Here is a 14,144-nt window from a genome sequence, read left to right as displayed (position 1 = left end):
ATTCCTTCTGCTGGTAAAGTGCACATTTCTCAAAGATAATTAATCCCTCTGGTGACAATTAAGCTGTTTGACACAGTTTTCTTGGTAACATCTGATGGATATTAATTTCTTACATTATCAATAAGTGAATCATACAGCTGTTGTAAATGCAATTTGGCTATCTTCAAATAAATTTTCTACATTCATTCTTACCTCACATTCTGTAAAGAGACTGTCACATCATACCTTCAAAAATAAGAACAGTAAAAAATTAATAGAGGAATGCAAAAGAATTTTTCTTGACAGAGCTGTTCCTCTCAAAAAATGTTAATAGATTGATTGAAAAATAAAATTAGGAATACTTTTGAAATTCAACCTTACATATTATTCTTATTTTGCAAAACATATGCTTGAAATTTTCTACAAGACATGTTTTTATCCTTCTGAATTACAAACTTTCTTTTCAGAATAAATGCATGACTGATAGAAAAGATTTTGCACTGTTCCTGTGTTGAACTTCCATGATGTATTTTCTTTTGTAATACATAATTTCATTCTATGAGAATTAGAATTTTTTGACAATATTCTCTAAGTAAAGCTAATAGCTTTAATTTCATTATTTCTCAAATACCTGAAACCTACAAAAAATATAAATAAGTCCAAACTAATAGAACAAGATAAGAATAAACATAAAACATGAGTGAAAAAGACTGAGAAGTCATAGCAATGAGGAAGCACAGATATTTATCATCATCCGGCACCAATCCAAGTCCTCAGGAACAAACGATATACACATATTAATTATTACTCAAATATTAATGATATATCTAATATTAACTTCTGTGCAACATCTAAATGCTAGTCAAGCTTTGCAGAGGTATTAAAAAAATAAGTGTTAAAACTTTCTCTGTACAGAGAAACTCTTGTATCTGTGAATAATATATTTTCTGTGCAATATCCTCCCCCACCTCCAAAAGAGAGTTTTACATCTTGCATTCTATTTTGCCAACCAAAAAAATTCAATTTGTATTTTTCATATCTCGAAACTATCACCCAAGATGCATATGATATATTTTAATATAAATCAGCTTTTTCTGAAACAGCATAGTACCTATTTTTATCTATAGTTTGATTCTGTTCTTTAAATAAAACTAAAGTATCAAATTTTATTAAAAATTGCAAACACAGTTTCTTTTTTCCTCCCTCCTTTACTCTCTTTCTCCCTCCTTTTTGAGAAAAAAAATTTAGGTCTTTAATATTCATTAAGTTTGGTTTGTATTTGATAATATTACCTTTTTAAATTAAATTCTCTTTCTTTTTTCTGACATAATCTGTAATTTTAGCAAATCCATTCACAACAAATTCCAGACGGATGGCACTGGACTTATGGCAAGTTTATCATGAAATCTTTTGTAAATGGCACTATTGTGTGGGATATATTCCTATGAATTTACTTCTGTTTGATTCTTGCATCGGTAACAACTTTACTTTTTCAGAGATAAGTGAGGAAGCTTGTCTTGTACTTTTCTTGAAAAGTTTTTCAATGAATTCAAGAGGGTGTCTATTATTTGTTGAAGTCTGTAAAATATATTTATATTCATTTTTGTAAAATATGGGTGTAGAACAGAAATTTTTAGCTTGTTTTAAGCTTGTAAAAAAGCAGCTGTTTTATGAGGATGAAATTATGGCGTTAACTGCTGCACTGCCAGTTCATTTAAAGCAGTCGAAGGATTTAGTTTGAAGAATGTTATCAGTTCTTAAAATCAGAAGATAAAAAAAAAATTTACACTTATAACATGTAAATTGCACATTCGAGAAATTTCTGAGATAAACGAAAGCAGTGTTTTGAGTTCATCTTCTGATTGTTTCCACAAGGCAAAGATATCATCAATATATCCCCCCCCCCCGGGAAAAAAGAAGGTTTTGGAAGAAGTTAGTAAAAACAAATTTTTTTACATGTGCATACAAATTTTAGCCAAAATAAGAGTAATTGACCTCCCAAAGTGTTTTTTTTTTTTTTTTTTTTTTTTTGTATGTTTGTCTTGTGTGTTTTAAATACTGTATAATTATGGATGAATGGAAAACTCCATATACTTGGATGTAATTTTGAATTTTTCAATTGTAATTTTCAACAAAATTATTTGAGACTCAAACTAACACATGGAGAAAAACAAAAACTTAACATCAATGGGAAGTATGGTAAGATCGAGAATATTTTTGGAATTTGGGCAAGAAATTCACTTGAATACCATTCAAAACATACTTGCCATAGATTATTTTAATTGCCATTAAACTTATTTTAATACATTGTATATGCTTTGAATTTATTTTTGATATACTGTCATAACCATATTCTATATTTAAATAGCACACACCTTTGTATTATATCAAGTGTTTTCACTACCACATTTTTTCTTTTATGTTTTTTATATTAACATAAAAAAGGGAGTGTGAGATACAAGGAACTATTATAATGTAAATAAAAATCAAACATAATCTACAGTATTTCACAGTACTTACCATTATTTATATGATGACTCATGAAGTGGTCCACAGCAGCAAGGAAGTATGAAGCATAGTTTATATTTAAGCACAATTTATATAGAAAATTGGCGTGTAATTATCTTATCCTTAATATTATACTGCAATCACTGATCATAATACTAATGTAATAGATTTGTGAAAAATGTTTGTAGGATTTTTCAGTTACTACACATATATTTAATTAATTAAAAACAATAATAAAGTCTTAAAATAAAAGAAAGATACAAAATTTAGTTAACGGAAGAAAATGAGACAATCAGTTTTCAATGATAAACTATAGACTGCCCAATTAAACTGTACTTCATTTCAGTGTCAAACATTTTATATTTATTTTATTTTCAGCTCACATATTAAAAAAAGTTTTATATAAAACAAAAAATATTCTAAAAATTTATATTAATATATCCTTTTATTTACATATAAAAATTTTATTAGGATATAAAAGCATTCAGAAATTAAGATCTTCCCAAAATTAAATTATACATTCAAATGCTAATACTTACATTTTGAACCTGTAAACACCAGTCTTCAAAATCTTCTTCAGATTCAAAAAAGAAACACTGCAAAAAATAATCAAAATTTAAAATATGAAATAACAAAAATAGTATTTTTAATGAGAGAAAGTGAAATATTATTATACAAGAAAACAAAGATTACAGAAATTCTTTCTTTCTTTATTTTTTTAAAACAAGAAATTTTTGTTTAAGTTACTATTTAAAGTATAATTTTTTTTTTTTATCATTTCAGACAATTGATTTGCACTTCTTAGAAGTTTTCTGACTTTTAGGGAAACAATTTTTTCTGACTGTTTTTACTTTCCCTGCCTTTTCAGGATTTTCCAAGATTTCCCCAGGTGACTGGGCACCCTGTTTTAGCAAAGAAAACTGAAAAAACATCTAAGAGGTCAATAATGATTAAGAATAGCTTCCTTGTGAATTTGCATTTTCTGAGATTAGTTTATATCCTTTAATATAAAATTTTTAAATACTTCTTTCACCAAATATTATACTATAAAATAATTTCAACATCCTCATTATGTTAACAAAAATATCCAACTTAACTAATAATCCAACTTTTCTAAACATATGTGAATATTCATGGCTAACAGATTGAGAGACACACACATGCGTATATGAGTGTGTGTGTGTTTGTGTATATATAAAAAAATATAAATAAACAGGAAACAACTCAGCAATAGCCAGCAGCTGTTAGAGTTTGTCCTGTTGAGTCAGCAATAGCCAGCAGTTGTGCAATGGCAACAAGAATTAATGAATGAATGACATTCATAATATTTTTTCTAGCTATAATAAAACCTAGCTATATAAGCATCACTCAAAAAAACAAGGCACATTTTACATGAATAACAGCACAAACACTTGAAATTACTGCATTTTGGGCTAAGGAAAATCTACACAGCCATTTCCTGAAAATGAAGAACTGCATCTTGCTACATGTTTGAAGCCACAGAAGATCTGTTACACTCAGCTATTAAATATACTATACATTGCCTTCATTTATAAAAATTCAAGATGGAGAATAATACTAGAAAATATTTTAAATCATCCTGTAAGAATATATCTGGTGTTTGTGCAAATCACGTAAAATACATTGCAATATATGCATTTATGCAAATCAGTTTGTGTTTTCTATATTTGCAGAACTCAATAGCATATTTCTTTCTCAGATTTCATTTGCAATCCTTGAAAATGCTAAAACAAGTGGTTAAAATATTTGTCAATATTTTTCTTTTTTCATTTATTAAATAAGTTTCTTTTTCCATACCAACCATAAAACACCCCTAGTTGATATTTTTAACTAATGCCCCCTTACAGAATGCTTTCCACATTCTTTGAATAGCATATGTCAGTCCATTTACTGATTACAACAAAATGCCCTCAACAGGCCCACTCTAACTATGAACATTAAGTATTTGTTTTTTAGTCACTAATAAAACTTGATAATAATCTAGTTATCAGTCTTAAACTTACCTTTAAAATAAACAAAAGATAAAGCAAAACTTTGCTGCAGTAAAACAAAAACACTGTATTTACTCTTCCTCTTTTAATGTACCCCCTTAGCTTTTTCAGTATATGACTGAGATACATCAGCTTTATGACAGAAATGTACAAGGTATGGATAATTAGCAATTAAGTTACACTGTTAAGTTAAAAAAACAGCATTGAAAAAAAAAATTAATTATAAATGACTTTTTTTAATTAAGTAATACATCTTTTAGGTATGCTTTCTGGTTGGTTAAACCATTTCTTTAACTCTTCCTTGGATAATGTACAATTTTCCTAACTTTAAAAAATAATAATAATAAAATAAAAAGTAAAGTAGTACAAAATGGAAGATTTTGAAAGTAAATACCATAGTTACATTTTGATGATTTGATAATTAAATACCATTAATAAAAATTACTGCTATCCAATAATAATTCATTTTTATTGTTAAAAAAATCAAATTTCGGTGATTTTTCACAGATGATGATTTTGAAGTCTAAAAAACGTAGAAAAATATAATCTGTAAATACTATTATATTATCTTACACTTTAATAATGTCCAAATTATATAAGACAAATCCAAAATGCACATAAACATATGAATATAGAACAAATTTTTGAAACATAACCATAAAATTAAAGACTAATATCACTAAAATTATCACAAAAAATTATTTATCAAAAGTTGTAAAATACTCAAAGAAATTTTTCAAAATTTCAGTTTCAATAAGATTTATTTTCAGCTTTATACTAGAGATAGAGAAGGGTCAATAGTTGCTATTGGCATCCGTTTGCTTTCCCCATATGGAATATGAAAAGAAGAATCATCAAATTCACTTCCATCTAAATTAACTGTAGGTTGGACAACATGTGGATCCAAGCATATCAGTTCATCACCTGAAATGAAAATGAGCATGATGAGTAACTGGATACACAAACATTTTCAATTTGTGTTACATATGCTCATCTTCAGGAAACTAAAAAATAGCAAATCTTGCCCTTAAGTAAGAAATTAACTAATTTAGAAAAACTCTGAGAATTTAATAATTGTCAAATTCCTGGTGACTGATATATATCCCATCCAGAAGAAAAAAAGAAATATGTGAACATATTTAAACACAGTCAGTTTATTTCATAAAAAACATGAATCTTAAGCCATAAAAAAGAAATAATAAATCTTCCAACACTATTCTTAATTTTTAAAAAATATGCATGCTTATCACAAATATTACTGCAATATTTTCCAGAAACTGAAAAAATATGAAAATGAAAGAGAAACATGCTAATATAAAATTTAAAATAAGACAAAAAAAGTAAGCTTAGTTTGACAAAGTTTTTGAAAAAAACTATCGATTTCAAGGGCGATCAGACAAGATCTTTTTTCTCCAGAAGCAAAAAAAGTTTTAAATTGTAAAATTATATTCAAGAAATATGAGGTAAACTTTTAGAAGTTAAACAAGTTTCAGAATTTTATGATCAAAATCAAGTTTACCTAAGATAGTTAATGTCTAAGTGCATCTATATTAGGAAAAGTAAAAATTACTATTAAGCTTTTATAGTCTCAAAAGTGAAATTTTACGTAAATCAATTTACTACCTCTATGTATAAAATACTCATACTTCACAAAACCCAGTAGATTATTTTGGAAATTGGATAATATTCCTAAAGGTTCCACAACATGTCTTGCTCTTTATGCTTAACCTCTTATGAGGTGGGAAAGAGCAAGCTTGCAATGATAAGTTCCACATAGGGAACTTAAAAGACTTGGCTCGCAAGTCGGCTATCTTGAACCCACTTGAGCACAGACATATTTATCATACTCATCTAACTAATAAGAGGAGATAATGGCTGAACAAGCATAAAACACTGGTCGCCATACTACCTACCTTGATAAGTGTTAATTAGAAACCTGGTTCATGTATTTTATAGCCCCTGAGCTGAGACTGACAGACTATAGATTTTAGCCAGTACAATAAACGTCGGGCAGCATACTAACATTTTAGTTTATTAAATAGCAATCAACACAGACAATCATTTATAATAAATAAAATGGCAAATGACATTAAATGTTTTGCTGCTGAGAAAGCTAGTACAGTATTCAAGAACATTTCTACAATATATCTTCGACAAAAGATAAAGCTGATAACTTCTATATCAAAAGTTGCTGACTTCTTTCTAATCAGATAATCACAGATTTATTTTTTAAAAAATTGGAATTTCAGCAACAAAGAAGACTTAGCAATTTGATTCAGTTTAACAACTGACAGGTATGAATAATTTGTATCCTTGCAGTATAAAGCATAAAAGTCCATCAAAATTGGTACTCTTTATAATGTACAACAGATATAGTCATATAAACGATGGTTGCAAAATAAGTAAATAAATCATATTTATTTTCCAATAATACTTGCACATACTTACATCTATGTATTCATACTCTATAAAATAACTTTAATGAAATATCAAAAATGAAAAAATCATACAAATTTCATGCAACTTAAATAAAAATCACACAAAATAACATCCATACCATTTAAATAAAATTTTTAAAAATCATACAGACAAAATAAACTGCATACTGTAAGACAACATGAATTTTATCATCATGATTAATGGATATTGCTTTTATATGTAGTTTAAGGTAGGGCCATCAGTAACTAAAACAGAGCATTATAATTATGTCCCTATTTGAAATCTTTCCTATCATAAGTGATAATCTTATTTACTTTATATCCCAAGAAAAACTCAAACTATTCATACATACTTTCTCAGTAGCACAGATACATTGGAACCAGCTGTGCCTATTACCTGTTCTCTTCGGGCCCATGTATGAAAGGGAGAAAAATTCTGCAACAGAGAATCCCTTGAATTCACGGACCAAACTTTAAGGGTAGGCAAAACGCATATAAAGAAGCATTTTTTGTATAGTGATGAAAGGTCAGAAATGAAAAATGTAGGCAGAAAAACATGAAATGCTGAGGAAATGAAAAAAGAACTTTATTTACATAATATTACAGTAAGTGTTTAAATGTGCCACCACCAACATTAATACAGGTCTGATATCATCTAGCAAGTGAATGGCATACTTTACCCTTTCAAAAATACCAGTTATTTCATGAACAGGTACAGCAGCAACTGGAAATTTTGCAATGAAGTCCTCATTAGAGTCAATTGGAATCTCATAGGTAAGTGCTTTGAGGTGTCCCCATTTATGTAAAGTACAATCTGATTGAAAGTTTATGTGCAATGTCTCCTTCTTTAGTCGATCGTGCGTTACTGGTCAAATTCTTTTACCTCAACCAATGCAACACGTCAGCCGCTCTTCGTGCTTTTAGAACGCACAAAAAAATGCGTAAAGGTAACGATCCTGTGTCAGTTAATGGGCTAAAAGCAATGGTTGCAACGTTTGAGAAAACAGGTTCTCTGAAGGTTCAGTCAGGCAGAGGAAGAAAACCTGTACCACAGGATACAGTCGAAGCAGTTGCCACAGCGATTGTCGACAGAGGACCAGACAATATTGCTGCCACCTCTAAAGCTCGTGGAGTAGCTCGGAATATGGATATGCCATACAGTACAGTATAGAAAATCTTACAAAAGATTATCAACTTCTATCCGTACAAGATCAGCCGTGTACAGGAGTTACTGTACCCCAACCATGATAAGCGATTGAATTTGCTCTCACCTTTCTTGCCAGAATGGAGATGGATGATGCTTGGCTGTGGAAAATCTTATGGGAAGACGAGGCCCACTTTTACCTGAATGGAACTGTGAATACCCAGAACTGCCGAATTTGGGATGACAAACTACCAGTCACAGCAATTCCCTCACATTCATCAAAGGTAACTGTTTGGTGTGGGTTCACAGTGGAATTTATCGTAGGTCCATTCTTCTATGAGAGCATTACCCCGACAGGACCGGAAACCTGTTCTGTTACCGGAGAGAAATATCGCCACATGTTGAACAGCTTTGTCATTCCGGCACTTCAGCAAAGACAATGCCTGGGGGAAATAATTTTCATGCAAGATGGAGCCCCTCCACACGTTGCTGTTCAGGTGCAACAGATGCTACGACATTAATTCATAACAGAAAGAGTCATTAGCCGCTACTTTCCAACTGCATGCCCACCTCGGTCACCTGATCTTACCCCATGCGATTTCTGGTTAAGGTCTATCAAGGAGTGGTCCAGGACCTGGCTACGTTGAAGGATAACATATCACGGACTGTACGGGAGATTCCTGCAGACATGTTACTTTCTGCTGTTGTGCATACTGTGCACAGAATGCAATAAGTGGTCCACAACAACGACAGCCACATTGAACCTCATTTGAATGCAAAATAAAAGGTAATCTCCGTATTGATTTGCATTTGTTAACACTCTATTTTCTATTACACAGTACCAAATATTCCCCTAGCGGTGACTTTTGGAATTAATTTGTTTTTTCGCGGAATCCTTCGTCCCTCATCTTGTTTAATCTTCCTACAAAATGTGGCATCATTCTCGCAAATAGATCGCTCTACAGAACACTGGGAGCACTGTCAGTTTAATTATGGCCACCCGATACATCTGCAGAGAAGCTCGGAATATACTCTGCTGGGAAAAACAATGACAGAAATTTACATGCCAATGGTAATCAGCTGCATCCGGTGCTTGCTTTTTCTGTAAGTGGTATCGAAAAAGTCTTTCCTCATGCAAAATTTTCCCTACAGTGTTTTCTGACACCTGTAGTTCATGCTATCAATCTTGTGCTAAACAGTACTTGGATTATCTTCAATCTCTCTCAAAATATGTTCTTGCATTTCTAGAATTTATACATGTCTCAAGCAACCGACATCCAGTCTCTTGACATGAAATGAGCAGCTCTTGCAAGGCTGGCAGTGTAAGCAAGGAAAAATTATGTGATTTGGCTTTGTCCTATTGGGGAAACGTTCACAGTACAATCTTAACGCCCTCTTCTGTTACAATTTGCAGCCCTATACATAAGATGCATGTCTACTTTCCTAAAGACCATAAACTGCTCCATTACATACAAAATTCTCTAATAGCAAAGACTTGTTTGAAGTTCAAATAATAATTCAATATGTAATTACCCAAACTCAATAAAATTATTTTGAAGACGACCTTGATAATGCAAACTAAATAAACCTCTATATTCAATTATGTTTCTTCCAAAAATTCATCTTTTTTTCAACTATGTCACTAAACTTGTATATTGTTTGCTCTAAAAAAATTTTATAAAAGATATTATACAGCATAACTGTTTGTGACACTGTCCTCTACTGGCCACAATGTTCTCTGATAACTGAATCAATACTTTATCACTGTTAATGGTCAGACGTTTCAGCACTTACTGTAATATTGTGTAGATAAACATCTTTTTTTTTTTTTTTTTTTTTTTTTTTATTATTATTATTTCTTCTACATTTCTTGTTTTTCCACCTGAACTTTTCATTTCCGACCCCAGACTGCTATAGAAAAAATGCTTCTTTATATGGATTTTACGTACCTTTAATTGGTAGAATTGGCCTATGAATTCAGGGGCATCCTGTATAATATAATGGAAATTCTCAAAAAAGCACTTCTAAAAGAAAGTGAATTTTTTTTTAAACATTAGCATATAATGACACTAAATATGACAGATAGCATGTTTTCTAAGATATCTACAGTACACCAAAATCATGCGGAACCACCATATGTAGATATCTTGGACAAATCTCACTGTATATGGGCCTAGAACTTTTGTTGATTATAGAAATGATGCAATTTGATAAAACTTACAATTATTGAAACATTAAAAAAACTACTAAAAAAGTTTACACTATTTTTAAATAGCATACTTTTACTCTGGTACGCCACGTGCTGCTATAATTTCGATGACTATTAGATCTTATTTGGTATGGATTGGAAACATTTTTTTACTTTAACTGAATAGTATTTTTATAGCGAAGTTAAACATAATAGAATCCAAATAAATGCTTCAAAAATATATTTACAATAAAAATTTTTTAACTTATATCTAATGCAGGAAATAGTGTCAATAAATTTTCATATTTAGCATAATTTGTAAATTATTCTCAAGAGTTTTAGTTATCATTCCTCTCTTGTTTTGCATTCAAAGTTTTCTACACTTAATAAGTACGATTCACCAAATTCAATGAATCTGTACACTGTTTAAGGAATCAAATTTTAAAATATTTATGCAGAATTTAAAATTGTCCTTGTTACCTGATATAACATCAAACTTAGATGTTTAAAGTAGATGAACTTAGATGTTGATTTGATTTTTAAATTAATTCTTCCTCTATTCTGATGGTCAGAAATTCTTTATCGCCAATGAAACTAACACTTCCTTTGATTCTGACACAACTGCTAATTTACAACTTATGAAGAACAGACATGGACATAACCATGCTAGCTGCCACACATTTTTTAAGCACAAGAACTGGCTAAAAAATAATTTAGACAGACAGGTTGATTGCACTTCCAATTCTGACTATGTAAATTCTTTTGTAAATTTTACAGGGTTGCAATAAGAAAAGAAAAATAATATAACTTAGAATTAATTTTAGTTATAACTAAAACATTTCTAAAATTTTACAGCACTTCTTATCTTAAATATTTCACTTAGAATATTAATAGTACTTCTAATTCTTCACAAACCACAAATTATCACATATCTGATTTTTAAAATTGGATAACTTAACCAAAATTCCAAAGTTGTTATGAAAACCAAGAAAAAATTTATACAGACCTGAATATCCAATAAACCATACAGCATGCCTGGGCTTTCCTCCAATGATTCCTATGCTTTGTTTAAACATAAATGTATTCTGTTGAATACAGAGGAAATTTTTATTACGTCTCAATGTTTATTTACAAGATTTAAAATGCAGAAGACAATGGTGTTAAAAAAACTGGAAAAATAACTTTCAATGACCTGTGAAACAGCATTCCAAAAATTTTTTATGTCTTTGTATATATCATTCTTTTATAAATCTCAAACAGCACATTAAACAAAACTACGAATAAGATAATAAAATATGCGGAAGCTAAACAAAAGTTTAACATGCATAAAAAATATCTATAAAAATGTAATATATAATAAATTTAAAAATAGTTTCTAAAATCATTAAAAAAGTCTTGCAAATTCTTTATCTGGAAAAATACATTAAATATTACAAATACTTCCCACAGCTAAATTTAGGTGAAGGACAGCATTTATCTTGAAATACCAATGTTAAACAACCTCAATTAAAAAGAAATGATGAGGCACATCACATGAACAGCTCAGTTTTTTTTTTTTTTTTTTTTGAAGAAGAAGAAGAAGAAATGTATAACTTTCTGAAGTGCTTATGAATTAAAAATGCTTAAAAAAGAAATTAAAGTCAAAATTTTAAGGAAATAGAAATTACAATATGCATTAGAAATCTCAAATATATGGATAACCACTATTTGGCATTACATCAGAGTTAAGTATGAGCAAACATTCATGTCTAGATTATAAATATTAGACTGAAATATTCAGCAAAATTCTGAAAGCTGATATACTGAAAAATAAACTTGCCAGTAATTTAGAATATACACATAACATAATTTTAGTTTTAAGAAAAAATCCTCGGTTACCTACAGGGAATTGTATTTCTTCATACTTTAATTGCTTTCTACTTAAAAAAAAAACTACAGTATCTATGATAAAACATATTCTAACAGACTTCTCCTGGAACGTAAGTCTTTGCCTTAAAAAGTTGATATTGCATTTCAACCTCAGCTAATTTCACAGTTTAGTTCCTCAAACTATTTACTCGTATAATTTGTGATCACTCTATCAATGCAACAGAACATAATTTGGTCATCAATACCAGTTCATTTAAGAAAAGAAAAGCCATAGCAACTCCAAGGGAAACTCTCAGGTCATCCATTATGATATCCAAATACAAAGACGATACTTACATGATGCAGTATATAAAACTTATAAATTCAATGATAAACTAGTCTCTTCGTCAGCTCAGAATTTTATGTTGTGAACTATTTTGTGGCTAACATAGCAAGGCAATTATTGGAATTCAACTTTTGACTTCTCTGACTTTCTTTGATTTTTGATGTTTATAAGAATAACTTCTCTGATCAAACATGATGAATTCGTCATCACACATTAATAAGTTTAAATAACTAATTTGATGCATTTACTGTAAAATACAATGAAATAATTATAGCTGTTATAAAAACTTAATTTATCTTCCTCATTGTCATAAAGCAAAAGAGATAAATTAAAAAAGTGTGTAATGTGTTTTTAAAAAAATATCAAACCTAGAAAAAAATCTGCTTTGCCTATTTCAAAATGCAGATACATCCTTCAGAATAAATATTACTTTTACGATTTTTGAAAGAAAACTGAAAAGCTAAAAATTACACAGGATATTTTTTAAAAATGTTCAATTAATACTTTTATTTATTGTAAATGCATAGCCACATAGTGTGGTTACTTCTTAATTACATAATTTATTTTGGTACTTTCTGATTATCCACAACCCTGGTTTTAATATTAAATTACCTCTTGTAATGATCTAGTAATTTTGTATCCGATTCAAAAACTTATATCTGTTATTTAAATATTTTGCAGCAAAAATATTACGAAAAATGTTTTACTTAAGTTATATTAATCAATTGCTTTGTTTAACTGAATAAGACTTATTATATTAGGCTATATATCAAGGCTTATTATATTCGTTTACACAACTGTTATTTTAAATGCTATTTCTAAATTAATTGTTAATATCAACAGTGAAACTTGAATGAAGGGCAAAAATGAACAGCATCTGCCGAATGCAAAAATTTTAAATCAGATGTACAGATTTTTTGTTTTTACTCATATAAAATTTCTTGTTTCCCATAGAATGCTTCTTTCTATTATTATTTATAAACATAGCATATATAACATTATAACCTTTAAATATAGCCAAACAAACATTTTTTGGCAATTTACAAAAACACCAATGAGATGCCAACATTTTGAAAAGATGCTAATATTCAGAATATACACTAAAGAACCATTACTGCATAACCACCCAGTTAATAACATGTCGGACCACCTTTAGCCCTCAAAACTGTTAGCACCCAACATGACATTGACTCCACAAGGAGCTGTTGTGTAGTCTGAGGTATCTGGTACCAAGCACTCACCAAATGGTCCTGCAATTCCCGCACATTGTGAGGGGGTAGCATGACAGCACAAATTTGGTTTCCCAGGTGGGACCACAAATGCTCTATTGGATAAATGTCAGGTGAATTTAGAGACCAAGACATGACTTGAAAGTCACTGGAATATTCCATGAACCACTCCCTGATGATTCGACACTTATGACATGTTGCATTATCCTGTTGGTAAACACTATCCTCTGCCAGAAATACTGTTGTCATGAATGGGTGAACCTGGTCTGCAATGATGTTCATGTAGCGCACAGACATCAGGGATTGTTCTATGGGGATTATGGGTTCTAATGTGCTCCATGAAAACATTGCCCACACCATAATACCTCAGCCACCAGCTTGTCTCCATCCAACTGTGCATCCAGGAGCCAGGGTTTCGTTTAGGAATCAGAACATTAGCACACACATGTCAA

The 14,144-nt window shown here is 30.1% G+C and overlaps 1 protein-coding gene across 7 annotated transcripts in view; it reads right to left on the bottom strand.

Annotated features, from left to right (window-relative positions):
- The window catches only part of LOC118191911 (cysteine protease ATG4B-like), a 115,533-nt gene that overhangs the window by 10,822 nt on the left and 90,567 nt on the right, over positions 1-14,144 (bottom strand). For all 7 annotated transcript variants that reach the window (XM_035362770.2, XM_035362773.2, XM_035362774.2 and 4 more), the window contains 3 exons: positions 11,276-11,354; positions 5,278-5,423; positions 3,027-3,083 (listed from right to left, as the gene is read on the bottom strand). In XM_035362770.2, the coding sequence (XP_035218661.1) occupies positions 3,027-3,083; positions 5,278-5,423; positions 11,276-11,354 (282 nt within the window). The remainder of the gene's footprint in view (positions 1-3,026; positions 3,084-5,277; positions 5,424-11,275; positions 11,355-14,144) is intronic.

The sequence above is a fragment of the Stegodyphus dumicola genome, chromosome 5 (assembly GCF_044657685.1).
Source record: "Stegodyphus dumicola isolate Sdum_Otavi_A_Nest chromosome 5, ASM4465768v1".
Classification (NCBI taxonomy): domain Eukaryota; kingdom Metazoa; phylum Arthropoda; class Arachnida; order Araneae; family Eresidae; genus Stegodyphus; species Stegodyphus dumicola.
The sequence above is the reverse complement of the archived record's forward strand: the minus strand, read 5'-3'. Positions and strand labels throughout refer to the sequence as shown.